This window comes from Oryctolagus cuniculus, chromosome 5 (genome assembly GCF_964237555.1).
Source record: "Oryctolagus cuniculus chromosome 5, mOryCun1.1, whole genome shotgun sequence".
Classification (NCBI taxonomy): Eukaryota; Metazoa; Chordata; class Mammalia; order Lagomorpha; family Leporidae; genus Oryctolagus; species Oryctolagus cuniculus.
In genome coordinates, this window is record NC_091436.1 from 169,270,075 (window position 1) to 169,288,780 (window position 18,706).

At 48.0% G+C, this 18,706-nt stretch overlaps 1 protein-coding gene across 4 annotated transcripts in view; it reads left to right on the forward strand.

Annotated features, from left to right (window-relative positions):
* EXOC2 (exocyst complex component 2) overlaps positions 1-18,706 on the forward strand; it is a gene marked incomplete in the record, with an annotated part of 247,499 nt that overhangs the window by 129,340 nt on the left and 99,453 nt on the right. For all 4 annotated transcript variants that reach the window (XM_070074885.1, XM_070074882.1, XM_070074883.1 and 1 more), the window contains 5 exon segments: positions 5,481-5,561; positions 6,149-6,208; positions 6,868-6,929; positions 8,740-8,806; positions 14,797-14,913. In XM_070074885.1, coding sequence (XP_069930986.1) covers positions 5,481-5,561; positions 6,149-6,208; positions 6,868-6,929; positions 8,740-8,806; positions 14,797-14,913 — 387 coding nt within the window.

The following is an 18,706-nucleotide window of genomic DNA, read 5'->3' on the forward strand; positions in this document are numbered from 1 at the left end:
CTCACAGCATCTTTCACCCAGAGCCGACCGGCACACAGCGGCCTTCTCAGCTGTGTGCAGGGCTGCCCTCTGCAGTGTCCGTCTTACAAGAGAAAGGGAGAGGCTGAGTTCTGGGCTTGGGAGGCCGAGGTGGGGGCAGCTCCCAGTTTCTGCCTTGGGTAAGGAAACTGGCCCACAGTGGCTTGCAGCTGCCCAGATTTGCACACCGGTGGTGAGCCAGGCTGTTGGGAGCACCGACCGCACCTGCTGTTTCTCCTTCAGTCTCTGTACTCCCGTTGGCCATTTCCTCTTGGCAGCTGGGAGAGCTGAGGTTCATCCTCCTCCTCCCAAGGTCAAGGTCCTATCTTCAGTTGTATTTTTTAAAAAATTTATTTATTTATTTGAGGGACAGAGTTACAGAGAAAGAGAGAGAGAGAGAGAGATCTTCCATCCACTCCCCAGATGGCCACAATGGCCAGAGTTGAGCCAACCCAAAGCCAGGAGCCAGGAGCTTCATCCAGGTCTCCCACAAGGGTGGAGGGTCCCAAGCACTGGGTCTTCTTCCACTGCTTTCTCAGGCCATTAGCAGGGAGATGAATTGGAAGAAGAGCAGATAGGACTTGAACCGGTGTCCCTGTGGGATGCCAGCACTGCAGGCAGTGGCTTAGCTTACCATGCCACAGCACTGGCCCTGGTTGACGTAAATTTGTACAAACGTGCCTTATACTCTGGTTTAGAAAAGCAGCCCTCTAAGTTTTTGCACATAAAATCATACTTGAAATGAGTTAGGGAAGTTTATTATTTGCAATAATTGGATTGCAATTCTATTTTAAAGGACGTAACTTTTATAAAAAAAAAAAAAAAAAAAGAAGGTTAATTCACCGGATTTGTGCTCCTTGTCACGATTATTTGTATTTAAGCACAGACTGTGCTGTAACTCTCCCCCGCTGAATCTTTAGAAGAAGGTGTGGGCTAGACCTGCAGCGTCCCGCAGAGCTGCGTGAGACGCACACGAACACGAGAACGTGAGCCATCTCTACTGTCTGTATTGAGAACTCGTCCGAGGAGTAACGTTAAATTAAGTAAATTAGAGTTCACCTGATTTCTCTTTAGTTTTTTTTCTCTTAATGCGGCTACTGGAAAATCTAAAGTTCCATCTGCAGCTGTGTTTGTGGCTCACATCTTATTTTCTTGGGCAGCACGAAGGTAGAGGAAGTACGGATTCAGCTTAGAATCCGACGTGGTTCAGTCCTCCTCAGAGTGGGGAACAGGCCCCGGGGGCCGCCTGCCTCCAGCGTGGTAATATCTAAAGGAGGGCCGTGCGCGGATGGTGTTGCAGGTTAGGGTTAAATAGTGAGACAGTGTGGGCTAAGGCACCTGGAAGACTGCAGAGCTCCAGGCAGACATCACGGCCTTGTATTTGTTCACGTGAAGCTCGTAATGACGGGGCCACTACGACAGAATGCCTCGAGCTTACGTCATCATCCCTCACTAGGTTTTCGAAGCTCTCTCCAGCAAGGGGGGTCTTCACAAAGTTCATTGAAAGTATGTGTTGTGGAAGAAACTGTACCTGGGTTTCCAGATGGTTTGCATGAAAATGATTCTGCTTTTCCACAAACTTTTGAAGTACCCTCATGAACTCCATCTGGAGGGTCACAGCAAGCTTGAAGGGCAGGCCGGGGAGGGATCGTCGCACCACCATCCACGAGTAACTTCGGATGCAGTAGTGTGGCCCAACGAGGCATCCAGCCACCCCGATTCCGGGTCCTATACAAAGGGGAAATGTGGATCTGTCCAGGTCCTGAGCTTTATTTAAAAAGCTGGTACGGATTCGGGAACTGTTAGCCACAAAACAGGTGTCGGCTTCTAGGTGCTTCTTCAGGTTGGTGCCTCCTGGGTACCTGGTCGTCCCTGCCAGCTGCCACGTCCCAGGCTCACTTGGCTAACTGTAAGCCAGTCCTTCTGACTGCTCCAAAATGGTGTCTGCAGAATCCCGTCTGTGGTTTGCTTTTAAATTTATGCTAGTGCAGTTGTAAGCACAAGATAACTAATTGCGTGTTGGATTTCTCTCTCTAGCTCTCTCTCTCTCTCTCTCACACACACACACACACACGTCTCACTGAATCATGTGCAGGGAACACAGAACTAGGCTGCTCTGTACCGTGAGCGAAAGTCCCCCAGGAAGTAGCATGTCTACAATCAGCCAGGCCATCTTGTGAGACATCCGTGAAGACACACGCCAGTGAGATGGACGTGATAATGCTGGGGAAGTGCTCTAGCCATCCAGCACCAAGCACCTCTTAGTAGAAAAGGTGAATCAGCGCTTAGAGCTCGAGTTTGGGTTCCAGCTTTGAGTATTGACCCCAGCGTTTGCAGAATTCTGAGACTTGGAGCGATGGCTGAAATACAGTCCGCGCCTGCCACACGCAGCTGACGTACGTCTTCTTGACATCTGCCTAGATCCGCTTGGATTCGTCTGTTCTCTTCCCCGTGACTGGGGCAGGGAGATGTTCCTTCTCACGCTAGAGAAATGGGCGCCGGCTGCGCCTCGCTGTGGCCACAGGACTGTCTTCAGTCAGCACCCTCAGCGCCCTGCAGCAGCCCATTTGAGAGCGCCCTGTTGTCCTCTGCTTCTTCTCAGTTTGGATAATTCTGAGAATTTTCTGCCTTTCAGAAGAATGGGGATGACTGGTGATAACTTCTTACAGTCAGCTAACCCAGTGATTCACTGCCGAGACACAGAAATAGTGACATTTTCTTTCCTCTTAGAAAAAGCAAACGTTCAGACTATCATTTACTCGCAGTTTAATGAAACCCGTCAGTGAACTGTCCAGGATTCTCTATCCATGTGCTGTGTCACTGAGTGGATAAAAACAAATGAGAGGGGCCGGCGCTGTGGCTCACTTGGTTAATCCTCCACCTGTGGCGCCGGCATCCCATATGGGCGCCCGGTTCTAGTCCCGGTTGCTCCTCTTCCAGTCCAGCTCTCTGCTGTGGCCCGGGAAGGCAGTGGAGGATGGCCCAGGTGCTTGGGCCCTGCACCTTCGTGGGAGACCAGGAAGAAACACCTGGCTCCTGGCTTCAGATGGGTGCAGCGCCGGCCATAGCAGCCATTTGAGGGGAGAACCAACAGAAGGAAGACCTTTCTCTTTGTCTCTGTCTCTAACTCTACCTGTCAAAAAAAATAAATAAATAAAAAAAATAAAACGAGAAAGTCCGGTTCAAATTTTAACATAAAAAGTGCAAATAACTACACATGAACAACAATATTTAGCTGCCGACGGTTGCACTTTCGATTTAATTCTCAATATTGCGATTGTAGTATTGTTTTAATATCTTAAATTCCCCCAGCTTCTGAGGCAGATAGGTCAAATTAAGGACATCACCGTGCGTCTGATATTCCATCCTGTATAGCCTTTCTTTTTTGTCGGGTACTTCTGCTCTTCACTGCTCTTTGGGGTGCCCTCTGGTGGTTTCGAGTACAGGGCTGCGCGACATGACAGCCCAGGCACGGTCAGTGCCCATTGCGTCCGGCTTCCGTTTTGTCTGAAAACAAGCATGCATCTAGCCGTCACTTTGTTTCTTCTGTTTAGCGTTTTCTCCAGTCCCCTTTTAAAACTGCTTTGTGCACTGCTGGGTGGTTCTCAGCCCAGGTGTCTGGCACAGAGCTGGTGGGTTGGGCGTTGGGTCTTCTCTGGCCACGTCCGCAGCCCCCGCGCCCCTCACACGCCGTGCTCGTGCCCAGTGGTGTGGCATGCTGCAGTTTCTTGCCCAGCTTGGGGACGCTGTGCGTGCCGTCCTCAGCCGCAGACTGCCCACTGTCCTTCCCTGTGCTGTGCTGTGGCCCTGTTCCTCTCCGGGAGTCAGTGCCAGGCCCTGCTGTCCTCTTTAAAGCACACATACTTCCAGCACCATTTTCTCGAAGTGCCGCTTGTTTTCTTCGTGATGCTTGTTCTAGCTTGCAATTGCAATGATTTCTGTACCTTTTTTTTTTTTTAAAGCCATTTAAGGAAAATGACTGTCGAGGAGATGAAGTTGGGAGGGTGATGTTTCTCAGATTCCCGTGCCTCTTGCCCATGCCCCCGTATCTCTGTGTCCCCATACCTCTGTCTCTCTGTGGTACCTGATAGGTCACCTGCTTGGCTAGTTTCCTCAAGTCTGCTGTGTAACAGTTTGGCTCTGGGCTACTTTGGCCTGTGCTGGTGTAAGCAACCTGGGACAGGGTTGGAGGTGGGGAGCGTGTGTGTGGCTTGGCGCAGTTGCCTGGGTATGGATGTGGACACGTATGTGGCTGGCTGTGGATGGACGTGGACACAAAACAGCTGCCTGTGGGTGGATTTGGACACGTATGTGGCTGTTGGTGTGTGTTGCTGCGTGTGCCTGTGTGGCTGTGTATGTAGATGTCTCTGTGGACACAAAAGTGGTATCTCCTGCGGCCCCACCACACTGGGGGGCGAGTTCCTTGGGTGTTTCTCACTGCCACTGGAGCCAAGATGTTCACAAGGGACTCTGAGTTGTTCTCTGACCTGTCGGAATCCGGACTGCTCGTCCTGGGCCCTAAGACCCAGGCACACAGATGGCCATGGGGGCACCTCCCACCTGGAGGACACATGCAGTGGGAACTCTGGTTTGCTCACTCTCATCCCCGTCACCTAGAGCAAAACTTCTAGTACACTCAGGAGCTAGGACGTGTGGATCTGTTCAAGCTTATCTTTTTTTTTAAAGGTTAATTTATTTATTTTTATTTATTTGACAGGTAGAGTTATAGACAGTGAGAGAGAGAGACAGAGAGACAGGTCTTCCTTCTGTTGGTCCACTCCCTAAAGTGCCACCACGGCTGGCACTGCACCAGTCCAAAGCCAGGAGCCAGCTGCTTCTTCCTGGTCTCCCACGAAGGTGCAGGGCCCAAGCACCTGGGCCATCCTCCACTGCCTTCCCGGGCCACAGCAGAGAGCTGGACTGGAAGAGGAGCAACCGGGACTAGAACCCGGTGCCCACATGGGATGCCGTCACCGCAGGCGGAGGATTAACCAAGTGAGCCCCGGCGCTGGCCCCTCAAGCTTATCTTGAAATGCTGATGGTTATGTATACTTCCAGGTTTCAGTTTCTGAGCTAATGAACAGAAAACGAGTGCACGTATTTAAAGGTCGCGTGCCGCCTCTGGGTCGTTTCGTCGAGCAGTTTCGTGGGACAGTACTGGAAATGGGGGAGTGTATTTGCTCCTTACCATCTCATTTCCTCCCAGAAGAGTAGAATTTTCAGGGAAACTTCTGTTCCAGTCAGATTAGCTGCTTCATCTCAAGTCACCCATTTGAAAACACCAGGGGCAAAACAGAGCAAATCTAAAACCTGTGACCAGGAGACTGCTTGTCAGAGTGCTTGTGTGTCTGTCCTTCCCTAACCCTGGAAGTCCTGGTGTCTGGCCACATTCACCTCTGGTGACTACGTCCTAGTAAGCGGTACTTGTCTCTGAGTTTAAGATGGGCATTCTTTCCCTCCAGCCGTGTCAGTTCGAGCAGTGCATCGCGCACTCCCTGCAGTCCCTGAACGACGTCCTGGAGTGCAAGCCTGGAGAAGCCAGCGTGAGTTCTGTCCGGTTCAGCCCTGTTTCCTGGGGAGTCACAACTGTGCATGTCTGAGCTGTAACAGGGGGGCTTTTCCACTTACTGCTTCTTTGCTTCATTTGGTTCGGAAGAATGCTGGCTGCTGGTTCTGAGACAGGCTGATGCAAGGTCAAACGTGAGTGCAGGTGCCATAGGGGGAGACCTTGCAGTGATAACGGGCTGTGTATGGAACGCACAGCTGACCCGGGTGTTGTCAGCCTGTGTACGGAACGCACAGCTGACCCGGGTGTTGTCAGTCTGTGTACGGAACGCACAGCTGACCCGGGTGTTGTCAGTCTGTGTACGGAACGCACAGCTGACCCAGGTGTTGTCAGCCTGTGTACGGAACGCACAGCTGACCCGGGTGTTGTCAGTCTGCCCAGAGCACCACTGTCTTCTAACGCTGGGGTCGGCGCGGGCAGGAAGGGTGCCTGGAGGCCAGCTCTTCCGTAAGGGTGCTCCCACTGAAGCAGTTTTCTGAATTTTAACCTCGACATGTAATTCAGGAAAGCAGCTCTGTCCGTTAGAAAGGCCGGGCGTTTTGATCAGGGTTGTCTTCCTCGCAGGTCTTTCAGCAGCCGAAAACTCAGGAGGAGGTTTGCCAGCTGAGCATCAATATCATGCAGGTGGGTGTGAAAGAGTTACGCTGGCGCCGGGGGTAGTGCGGTGGTGTCAGCCCCTGCTGTGTGTAGTGCCTCTGACTGTGCCCACTGTCACTTCTCAGTAATTCAGGGTGAGTCACGTAACAGGATATGAGGTTCTTCAAAAATTTCTGGAAAAGTGGAATGAAAAGATAAGTTTATTTTGGTGCAAAAATTCTGAAGTGTGTGCACAGTTTCTTATACTACACGTTTTCCTTGAATGTTTTGAAGGCCCTTCATGTGTGTGTTGTGGGACTGGTTCCACTTGTGCTAGTCACACTGGATGTTGCATTGATGCTGTGCTGCTCTTTGGGTTCCTGTGGCGTTTATATCGACTTCTGTTTCAGCACAGGATGAACTATGTGGGCAGTGTTTACACTCCAGCTGCAGGGTAAAGTCTTTTGTCTGGGACACTTGCTTTCTGGGCACTTAGCAAAGTTGAGCCTGTTAGTGAGCGATGGAAGAAAAGCAAAAGGTATTTCTCCAAAAATTATTCAGTAACTTAATAACTGATAAAAAACACTTAAAAACTCATACAACCTACCACCACACTACTTAGGAGAAATTTGTGTAAAATTATTTTTAATGTCAAAATAGATTAATATCTGAGTTTATATGGCTTATACCGGTTCTTTTTCACTCAGGTTTTTATATACTGTCTGGAACAGTTGAGCACCAAGCCTGATGCAGATATAGATACTACACAGTAAGTGGTAATGTAATTAATCTTGCTGATACAGTTAAGAGAACTAAAAATAGATTCAAGTTATGTGTTTAATCTCACATCCTAAGACTTCCAGCAGAAGCAAGGCAGTTCCTACTAAGGCTTAATTCTGTATGTTTGATCTCTCCATAGTTTACCTTGTGAATTCAGCTTAGCCTCACTAGACATGTATCAGGCAGTTTGAACCATGACAGCTCATGTCGGGGAACACAGACTTTGTGAATAACAACAGAAACTTCCAGTGACGGCTCGGAGCTGATGGCCTGTGCAGTTCTGGCTTTGGGGTTTGCACCAGTGCTCTTGCTGGAGACGGAGCCCAGGGAGGAGTGAGGCCTGGGTCCTGCCCAGTTGTTGGAGCTCCAGAGGGCGCGTCTGCACTCTGGGGTGTATAAATTCATGTGGTAACTCTGTCCTCATGCTGGTGGTTAGGATACAGTGACAAAATGCTGGTTTTTATTTTTAGGAAACCTAGTTTTCTCAAATGACATCAGCATATGTAACTTCTCTGCACCTATCATTTATTTTCTGACATGGATAATTTTGAAATAAGTGTGTCTTACATCTTTACTTGGCAATCGAGAGGTGGGCGTTAGGCCAGTGGTTCAGGTGCTGCTTGGTGTACCTGCATCCCATATGGAGTAACTGGTTTTGAGCTCTGGCTCTGCTCTGATTATAACTCCTGCTGACAGGTATCCTGGGGGGCAGCCGGTGATGGCTTCAGTGGTTGGGTCTCTGCCACCCACATGGGAAATGAGAATTAAGTTCCTGGCTCCTGACTCTGGTCTGGCCTAGGCCTGGCCACTGCAGGCATTTGGAGAGTGGATCAGTGGATGGTTAGCATGTTCCCTCTCTGTCTCCCTTTCTCCCTCTCCCTCTCCCTCTCCCTCTCAAATAAAAATTAAAGATAACAATCTCTAATTGGCAGTTTGACGAATGTTTCCATGTTTGTGAATGTTCTGTTACTGGTTTGCTTTTTAGCATATAAAACTACCTCTAGAGACTTACTAGCTTTTTAATTCTGGATTTTGATTTGATTTTGTATGTTTTGCTCATTGTTCAACTGTTAATCAGACCTCTTCCCTTAGTTTTCTTATAATTTCTGTTTCAAACCTCCTTCAGTCTCATGTATAGTGCAATGTGTTCTGAACGTCATCTTCTGTTCCATTCATTCAAATATGTTTTATATAAGCTAATGCAATTTCAAGCATCATTGATTGGTTTATATTTTAGTGTTTATCATATTAGAATCCTTTTTGTACCTCTCTATTTTGAAATCTGTCACATTTTTATCATTTAACATGAGTTAGGTTTAAAGGGAAATAAGCTGACTTTTTTCATGATTCTTTTATACCTACAAATTAATCACTGAATCTGTGCTCCACCCAAAATTTTATGTTGCTGCTTACTTGTGGATTATTAACTAATTTCCTGACTCAGCTCATCTGTAATTCAGTTTACTGTGAGGTGAGCTTGGACGCCCACCTGCAGATTCTATAGGCAGAAACACTTTGAGCATCTACCTAGGGTAACGCCAAGCCCCTTGATCGTTTGCTTTAAATAAGACACCACTGGGAAGACGCAACAGCAAATTTCGTATGACTTAAGTTAGTAGATAGTCCACGGTGCCTTCTTTATTTTTTTTTTAATGTTAGCAAAAGCTGTGTGATTTTTTTTCACTAAACATTTTAATGTCAGATATGCATATAGTTCATTGCGTTTTTAAATTTTAGTGCTTTTTTTTTTTAACTTTGGTGCTTTAATTGTAACTTTTCTTCCTTGCTTCTGTATTTAGTCTTTCTGTTGATGTTTCATCCCCTGATTTGTTTGGAAGTATCCATGAAGATTTCAGTTTGACTTCGGTAAGTAATGATAAATAAAAAATAAAACATGTCATTTTAAAACTGCAGAATGACTGTTTGATGAATCAGTCTAAATTGCGTTGTCGCTGCATCGTTGCCGTAGCGTGTAGTACTGACCACCACTGTGTGCTTTGGAGCTGTGTTAGGTTGCACGGCAAGTTCAGTGAAGAACGATTCGTAAGCATTCAGCATCGAAACCCTCTACCTGGAGTTGCAGCGGAGCTAGTTCCGTACAGTGTCTGCCTTCATGCTCAGAAGTCGCCTTGGTTTGCTTGGCAGGAGGCACAGGACGAGGGTACAAATTCCCTCTTCAACCAAAGCTCTAATAGCACTCTGTTTGAATACACAAAACCAAACTACCAGATATATTTGTGTATATGCACACACCCACATACACACACGTACACACACATACATATGTATCGTTCCTGTTTACACTTTTGTCAATGCATGTGTGTGTGTGTAGGGAGGGCTCACCTACACACATACATACATACGGCATTGCGTACATAAATTCAGCTGTGAAATCCGGACTCCTGCTATCTTAAAGAAAATAACCCCTTCTGGTTTGTGGTGTGTATGTGTGTGTGAGTGTTTCTAGATTTATAAATAATGAATTCCTAAATAAGGGGTTTGGGATATTATAAGGAAAAGTATAGCTTAGGCAAGTAATTTTTAAAAATCATGCTAGTTTTAATTATCCATATGATTATTTAGAGAATGGTTCCGTTGACTGAAAAAGAGAATTCAAGAAGAAGATATCTTCTAAGGAAAAATTAAAAATTCAGCTTGGTACCAGACTGTTGAATGGTCCCTTTAGGTAGAGCTGTCTAGTGAGTGATTAGTGCTGTGTACTTTGTCTACATTCCAAGAGAGAAACCCAGATACAGATATGTGAATCAGCAATACACCTGCAATATAAGGCCTGTGATAGCTGAGAATACTGAGAAAAATACCTGTTGTCCTGTCCAGATGAACTCGTGCCTGGGCTCGCCCCAAAAGTAGTGACAGGGAGTGTTCCCACAGGGACTGCCCCAAACTCCCAAAGTGAGACTGCTGGGATTTCAGACGGAGGGCTCAGCCCAGAGCGTGTATTAGGGAGCCTTGCACACAGACAGATGGCACGGTTCCTTCTGGAAGGACAGCATGGTGTCCCTCCGTGGTGGGGCCCTGGAGTTTATGGTTCCTGTGTTTAGCAGTGTGGTTGATCTTGCCATGTTTCTGGGCAGCAGCCTCAGCTTTGTCAGTGCCTGGAGTGCTTAGCGTGGGTTCAGGCCCTCAGAAAAGCTTGCGGCTGGCCTGGTCCCCGGGTGGTCAGGCACAGGAAGGAAGCCGAGGGCACTGAGGGTCCCTGCACTAGGAAAGTAGGAGAGGACCCCAGGCATTAAAGTCGTACCTGGAGTGCCAGGGAGTAAGTGGAGTTTGTAAAGGTCTGAGGGATTTGGACCAACACGGGCTGATTCCTCGTGTTTGGCGATGTGGTTGATCTCGCCATGTTTTCCGAGCAAACAGCCTCGACATCTCCTGAAAAGGAACCGTCAGAGATGGAAGGACATCCAGGGAGAGCAGTGTTCCTGAGACAGATGCAAAGGAACTGTAAGGAAAAGGTTGCCGACGGGGATCAGGTTTTGCCCCCAAACTGTTCGTTTGTTCCTGTGTTTCCCCTGCTGAGTGATGGTTGATGAGATCTGCCCCGTCTTCTCAGATGGTCCAGAACTTCTTAGAGCCTCGCTGTGCCCTCCTGAAGGAGGCGGTTCTGGAAGCGTGATCTAGACGTGGAGTCAGACAGCCTGGTTCCCACGCTGCGTAAACTCCAGCACTCACCGAGGGTTCCAGGCCCTGGGTTGTGAACAGAATTGTGATGGTGACGCTTGCGTCCCAGAGATGCCATGAGGAACAGCACGACCGTGTTCATGGGCAATTGTTAGCTCCTTTTTTTTTTTTTTTCTTAAAAAAAGAGATTTATTTATATGAAAGTCAGAGTTACAGAGAGAAAAAGAGAGAGAGAACTTTTCCATCCTCTAGTTTACTAATGAGTTGGCTGCAAAGGCCAGGGCCTTCCCAGGCCAAAGCCAGGAGCCAGGAGCTTCATTTGGGTCCCCCATGTGGATGCAGGGGCCAAACACTTGGGCCACCTTTTGCTGGTTTTCCCAGGCCATTAACAGGGAGCTGGATCAGAAGTGGAGCAACTGGGACATGAACCAGCACCTATATGGGGTGCCAGCACTGCAGAGAGCTGTTAGATCCACTGTGCCACTGTGCCAGACGACCCCAGGCATTAAACACCAACCCTGTTAATAAGCTTTTGATGAGTTTTCTAAGTTTGAGAATTTGATTATGTTGTTTACTTGTTCTTCCCACTTTTATTTTACGTGATTGGTTAGAACTGAGGAAAAAACACACTAAGAGTAAGACTCTATTTGTGAAGGGGAACCATGCCTATTACAACAGGAGAAATAAGCGAATGTTGTAAAGGACTGGGTTTCTTCCTTTTTACGGCTGAATAGTCTTCCGCTGTGTAACTGCCGTGGTTTCTTTACTCATTCGTCAGTAGATGAGTGCTCAGTGTTTCCGTTGCTTAGCTGCAGTAGACAAGGGACTGTGCGTGCCTCCTCCGCTGACTGACGTGGACCTGTGCTGGTTCTGTTGACAGCTTTTGGAGGAGCATCCATACTGCTGTCCACATGGCTGTACGGCTTTACGTTCCCGCCAGCAGTGTGCAAGGCGCCCTTCTCTGCACAGCCTCACCAGTGCTTGGCTCTTGTCTTAGCCAACAGCCAGCCTGCTGGAGTGAGGTGGTTGCTTTCCGTGTTTCAGTTTGCATTTTCCTGCTGACTTAGTGGCGCTGAATCTTTCTGCAGGTACCCCTTGGCCCAAGGTTTCTTCCTTTGAAAAGTGGTTATTTCTGCTTACTGCCTGTCTTTTAATTGTATTAGTTTGTGTTTCTGCTATTGAGTCGTCCATTCTGGTTATTAACCCTTTTTCAGATGTATAGCTTTCAAGTAATTGATCACATTCTGTAGGCTGTCTCTTCACTCTGTTGATGGTTTCCTGTGCTTCTGGGATCTGATCCAAGAAATCCTTGCTAGTTCCATTGTACCGATGCATTTCCCTGCTGTTTTCTTCCAGAAGTTTCATGTCTTACTGGAACTTGATGCCTTTTGAGGTGATTCTGTACACGCTGAGAGGCGGGGAAGTGCCACACTCCTGCATGCTGAGAGCAGGTTTTCCTGGCACCAGGTAGTGACAAGACCGGTCTTTCTGCCGCTTGTGTTTTCAGCAGCTTTGTCAAAGACCAGTCGTTCACGTGTCTGCTTTCACGCTGACACCATGCTCTCAATCATAGTAGCTGTCTAGTATATAAAGTCAGATAGTATAGTCCCCCTGCATTGGCCTCCGTACAATAGATTGCTTTGCCTACTTGGGGTGTTTGTAGTTCCATACAAATTTTGGTAGTGTTTTCTTTCCAGTTCTGTGAAAAGTGTCATTGGTGTTTTGATAGGGATTACATTGAATCTGTGTATCACTTTGGATAGTGTGGTCATTTTAATGATATTGATTCTTTCAATCCATGAACATAGGATGCCTCTTCATTGTGCCCTCATCAGTTTCTTTCATCACTGTTTCCTGGTTTTAATTTTAGAGACCTCTCTGATTAAATCTATTCCTAGGTCGACCAGGGTTGTGACACAGTGGGTTAAGCTGCTGCCTGTGATGCTAGCATCCCATATCAGAGTGCCGGTTTGAGTCCCTGCTCCTCTGTTTTCAGTTCAGCTCCCTGCTAATGAACTTGCGAAAGCAGCAGACCATGACCCAAGTTCTTGGACCCCTGCCACCCATGAAGGAGAGCAGGGTGGAGCTCCTGGCTCCTGGCTTCAGCCTGGCCCAGATCTGGCTGCCGTGGGCTTTTGGGGAGTGAACCTGTAGATGGAAATCTCTCTCTCTCTGTCATCTGCACAATGTGCGTGCGTGCGTGTGTGTGTGTGTGTGTGTGTCTTTCCCTGTGTTCCATGGCTTTCAAATAAAGTAAGTCTTTTAAAAGAGTTACTACTTTTTGTAGCTTTGGCAAGTGGGATTGTGTTCTTGATTCCTTTTTTTTTTTTTTTTTTTTAATTTTTGACAGGCAGAGTGGACAGTGAGAGAGAAAGAAACATCTTCCTTTTCCATTGGTTCACCCCTCAATGGCTGCTGCGGCCAGCGCACCGCGCTGATCCGAAGCCAGGAGCCAGGTGCTTCTCCTGGTCTCCCATGGGGTGCAGGGCCCCAGGACCTGGGCCATCCTCCACTGCACTCCCTGGCCACAGCAGAGAGCTGGACAGGGAGAGGGACAACCGGGACAGAATCTGGTGCCCCAACCAGGACTAGAACCTGGGGTGCCGGTGCCGCAGGCGGAGGATTAGCCTAGTGAGCCGCGGCGCCAGCTTGATTCCTTTTGCAGATAATTCACTATTCTGTGTAACAGTGCCACTGGGTTTTGTGTGTCAACTTTGTGCCTGGCAGCGTTGCTGACGTCATGTGTTAGTTCTGATACCTTTTCCATTGTTGTTGCTGTATTTGTGTATAAGATCATGTCCTCTGCACACAGTCACAGTTTGACCTCCTCCTTTCTTTTGCCAGCATAATCACTCTGGCTGGAAAGATAGGAAACATTTTAAATAAGAAACCTGGGAGGTTTTTGGAAATGTTGAGCTGATTGGAGTTATTGGGAGAAGTAAAGCGTGCTTGGCGAGCAGTTCAGAGGCTCCTGCTGGTGTTTGGCCCCTACCTCTGAGCGTGCCCCTTGCTTCCATGTTTGCTGTCTGCCGCGGCTCGGTTGTGCGTTGTTGTGATTACAGGCAGGAAGGGTAAACAAGGTGTGGGTGAGCACTTTTCCTGGAAGGTGGCTTTTGCCTTCGTTTCAGCCAAGGACTCCAGCCCGGGCCCCAGATGAGTCACAGTGGTTCCAGAGAATGCCCTCACACCTGCAGGAGCCCAGGGCCGTGTGCCTCGGTGAACCGCAGCGGCAGCAAGGAGGGCCGTTCCTGGAATTTCGTGTGCAAAAGTAGTTCCTCTGAACTGCAGGAGGGCGCTGCACTCAGCGCTGGAGTCAGGATTTCTCTGAGAAATCCCTTCAGCACAGAGCCCTGGAGAAGGGAGAGGCAGTGGCCTTCCGCCCCTTCTCCCTTTGGCTGACGCAGGCCCTGGCTGAGGAGGAATGCACTGGCCCCACGACCCTCACTTGCCTTTAGAAAGAGACCGTTTCTTCTCTTTGTCTTTCATGCACAAAAAATTCTTAAAGGCGTAAATTTTCTTGAAGGAGCCCATCATAGAGATGCAAGTCTAGATAATTCTCTTCCAAGTTATGAAAAACGTATAGACTGTTTTCTAATAGTTCCTATATTTCGGGGTCAGCATGGTGGTGTAGCAGGTAAAGCTGCCACCTGCAACACTAGCATCCCATATCGACACTGGTTTGAATCCTGGCTTCTCCACTTCCAAGCCAGCTCCTGGCTAATGCGTCTGGGTAGCAGCAGAAGATGGCCCAAATGCCTGGGCCTGCCCCGCCATGTGGGAGATCCAGAAGAAGCTCCTGGCTCCTGGCTTTGGGCTGGCCCAGCCCGGGGCCATTGCTGCCATTTGACCAGTGAACCAACACATGGAAGATCTGTCTCTCTCTGTCTCTTCCTCTCTTGGTGCAACTCTGATTTTCAATAAACCTTTAAAAAATTAATTCCTATATTTTTACGTAATGAACTATTTAAAGTAATAAGCTTGTGTCTGTGAAGTATTGCTCTTGAGAGTATGCATAAGACGCAGTTAGTAGAATGGTCACGTTACATTCTGTCTCTCTCCATTGGTGCTGAGAAAGCAGCAGCTAAGAGTTAGCAAAACCCTGGACACTGGCGTGTAGGGTCGTGAGATTATGATCAGACTTAATGAGTGGCGCGTGTGCCCGTTATGTCGCAGCTGGTTATGCGAGTGTGATTTTCTGAAGCTGTGTTCTGCTCTAGGAGCAGCGACTTTTGATAGTCCTGAGCAACTGCTGCTATCTGGAACGCCGCACCTTCCTAAACATAGCGGAGCGTTTTGAGAAGCACGACTTCCAGGGAGTGGAGAAAATCACCCAGGTACGTGGGCCCCGGGAAACGGACAGCGTGGCTTCCCGGCACCCGGTTCCTCGGCTCCTCCTCTGTGCGTGCCCGTCCCGTGGCCCTCCTCTGCAGCCTTGCTCTTTCCCCAGCTGTCTTGATGTGAGTGCAGTACTGTCTCCTTTTTTCTAGTGTGAAACTTTCTCAGGGTCAGAGCTTGTTGGCTCTCCATGAAAGCTGCTCAGAGGGGAAGGAAGAAGGTGGGAGAAAAGTGCCAGTCCCCCGTCTTTGCTCCCTTTAAGTTAAAGCTTGCAGGTACAACCGACAGCAAGTTGCCGAGCCTGCAGAGAAAGTCTTCCTGCCGACCCACACCTGCCCTTGCTCTCTTCCTCTCCGCGTGAGCACGTGCACACCACACACACACGTGCCCCACTCCCCACACCTGCAGGATGCCTAGCCTCACATCTCAGAAACACATCGCTGGCTGACGGAAGGAGGGGCAGGAGGGCCAGGGAGTTGTGTGCAGATCAGCGGGGGTTGTGCTGTGAACGCACTACCCCTTGTTTATGTTTCCTTCAAGTAAGCAGAAAAGGAAAAAATGAAGTAACCTTGTTATTAAACGGTGGTTAGTTCCTGGGCAAAGGGTTATCAGATTTCTAGGTAAAATTACGCTGGAGCCATGTTTTAATGTCAGTACAGTGTTCTCAATGCAAAGAATAAGAAAGATAATGATCTTGTTAATCTCATAGATTGCACTCTGATGGACTGAATACTTTTTACACATGAAGATTCTAGTTCATAAAGTTCAACTGGAATTTTTTTCTGTTTTCAAAGAATGAAAATGTCAGAGTGGGCGGCTCTGTCTTGTTTTCCTGCCTTTTCGTAAAGATTAATCATCCTGATGAGAAGTGTTGTGACTTAAGGCTTTAGGCCCTAATGTCTAGTTTATTTCCAGAAATTTTTGTGTTGAGAATCGCAGGTGCCATCCTGCAGTGAAAATGTACTGTTTGTGGAATGCAGACCGAACAGCCTTTATTGGAGAGATTTTATTTCTCATGTGAAAAGCGTTTTCTCTTAGGTTTTCTGTGAAATAAAAAGAACTAGCTATTGCTCCCATTTATTTCATCAAGATTTAGAGTGAAATTTGTGTAAAAAGAGATTTATTTATTTATTTATTGAAAGAGTTATACAGAGAGAGGAGAGGCAGAGTGAGAGAGAGGTCCTCCATCCAATGGTTCACCCCCCAATTGGCCGCAACGGCTGGAGCTGCACCGATCCGAAGCCAGGAGCCAGGGGCCTCCTCCTGGTCTCCCACGTGGGTGCAGGGGCCCAAGCACTTGGGCCATCTTCTACTGCTTTCCCAGGCCATAGCAGAGAGCTGGATCAGAAGAGGAGCAGCCAGGACTAGAACTGGTGCCCATATGGGATGCCGGTGCCTCAGGCCAGGGCATTAACCTGCTGCGCCACAACGTGGGGCCCCCTGTGAGTTTATCTTAATACAAGGACAATATACCTTGTGTACCGTGTGTTTTAGCAGTTTACTAAAATTTAATATTTTAAAATATTTAAAATTTAATATTTAAAATATTTGAAATTTTAAGGCTAGACTGTTTTCGTATATATTTACACAGTCTTTTTTGATGCAGGTAACCCTGGGAAGTGACTGCGGGTGGTATGTTAGCCGCACTCTCTTCATAGGGTAGTGTGCTCAAAAAGATTAAGGACTTGAGCTGGGCCAGAGAAAGACCGGACTCAAAATTAAGTTTTCTCATTCCAGATCCAGATTGCTTTCTGTCCATCATGCATCTTAAAAGAACGAACTTGTTTTTGTGAAAATATACCAAAAAATGAAACGAGAACTTGAAGTGGTCGATACGTAGCAGTGGTGCTGGGAGTCGTAGGGTCGGGATGTCCACTTCCCGTAGGAGGTTCCTCCTGCGTCCTGAGCACTGTTAGGAGTTTTCAGCGGACTTCCTGCCTTTGGGCGCACATGGCCAGTGCTACAGGCGAGGGCCCTGCCACGGGCACGCGTTGCCACTCTGTCATTGCTGTTTAGCTTTTTCTCAAGTCTTAGAGATGTTTTTTCCAGTCATGCTTCCCCCACCCCTGTTTATAAAAGCAAGACTCCGCTATTTTTTTTAAAAGATTTATTTACTTGAAAGACAGAGTTACACAGAAGCAGAGGCAGAGAAAGAGAAGTCTTCCATCCGCTGGTTCACTCCCCAGATGGCCACAACAGCTGGAGCTGCGCTGATCTGAAGCCAGGAGCCAGGGGTTTCCAGGTCTCCCACATGGGTGCAGGGGCCTAAGGTCTTGGGCCATCACCTGCTTTCCCAGGTCATAGCAGAGAGCTGGATTGGAAGTTTCGCAGCTGGGATTTTAACTGGCTCCCAAATAGGATACTGGCACTGCAGGCAGTGGCTTTACCCGCTGCCCCACAGCGCCAGTCCCTCCACTGTTATTTTGAAAAGGGAAAAATGGAAGAATTCAAAAAAACAAATTGAAATCATCTATAATGTACCAACTAAAAATGAACTTTTTCTTTTGATTTATTTTTTTTTTATTTGAAAGTAACACAGAGAGAGGGAGAAGCAGAAAGACAGAGAGAGAGAAAATTTTCCATCTGCTGGTTCACTCCCCAGAGGCCTGTAACAGCCAGGACTGGGCCAGGCTGAAGCCAGGAGCCTGGAGCTTCTTCCGGGTCTGCCACGTGGATGCAGGGGCCAAGGCTTTGGGCCATCCTCTGCTGTTTTCCCAGGCCTAGCAGGGAGCTGGATGGGAAGAGGAGCAGCTGGGACCCTTGTGGGATACCAGCATCTCAGGTTTGACTTTTGCCCACCACGCCACAATGCCAGCCCCCAAGATAAAAGTATTTTATTTAGTACAGGATCTTTCAAAAAGTTTACAGAAAATTGGAACTAAAAGAATCTGTACATTTTCCATGAACTTTTTAAAAAATCGTTATTTATTTTATTTATTTGAATAGGGGGAGAGAAAGAGATCTTGCATATATCTTTCTGGTATAGCCGAGCCCAAAGCTAGGAGCTGGAAACTCCATCTGGGTCTCCCATGTGGGTGGCTGGGCCCCAAGTGTTCGAGCCACCGTGTGCTGCCTCTCAGGGTGCCCACTGGTAGGAAGCTGGAATCGAGAAGAGAGCCAGAGCTTCAACCCAGGCTCTCCAATAGAGGAGGCAGGTGGCCCTGCTGCATGTTGACTGCTAGACCAAGATCTGTCCCTCCGTAAACTTTCTGAAGTACCTCTGTATTGACAGTGAATTGATTATGAGTACTCTTCTATTTTCATTAAATAGTTTTGGTAAGAGATGAGTATGAGCTTTAGGGCCTTATATTTCTGAACGTGCATATACTGCATTTGTAGCCTCGTCCCTGCCAGCGACCTGAAGGTCACTCTCAGTCTGTTGCTGCTGCAAGGTGCAGGTAGCTTGGTTGCATGCCTTGTAGCCCCCAGGACCCTGCATGATTGTGTTTCAGGACTCCGTCTTATTGCATTCTTTTTTCTTTTTTTAAAGATTTTATTTGTTTATTTGAGAGGCAGAGTTACAGACAGGGAGAGACAGAGAGAGGTCTTCCATCCGCTGGTTCACTCCTCAAATGGCCGTAAAGGCTAGAACTGGGCCAATCTGAAGCCAGGAGCCAGGAGCTTCTTCCAGATCTCCCATGCAGGTACAGGGGCCCAAGGACTTGGGCCATCTTCTGCTGCTTTCCCAGGCCACAGCAGGGAGCTGGATCAGAAGAGGAACAGCCAGGACACAAACCAGCACCCATATGGGATGCCAGTGCCATAGGTAGAGGCTTAGCCCACTGTGCCACA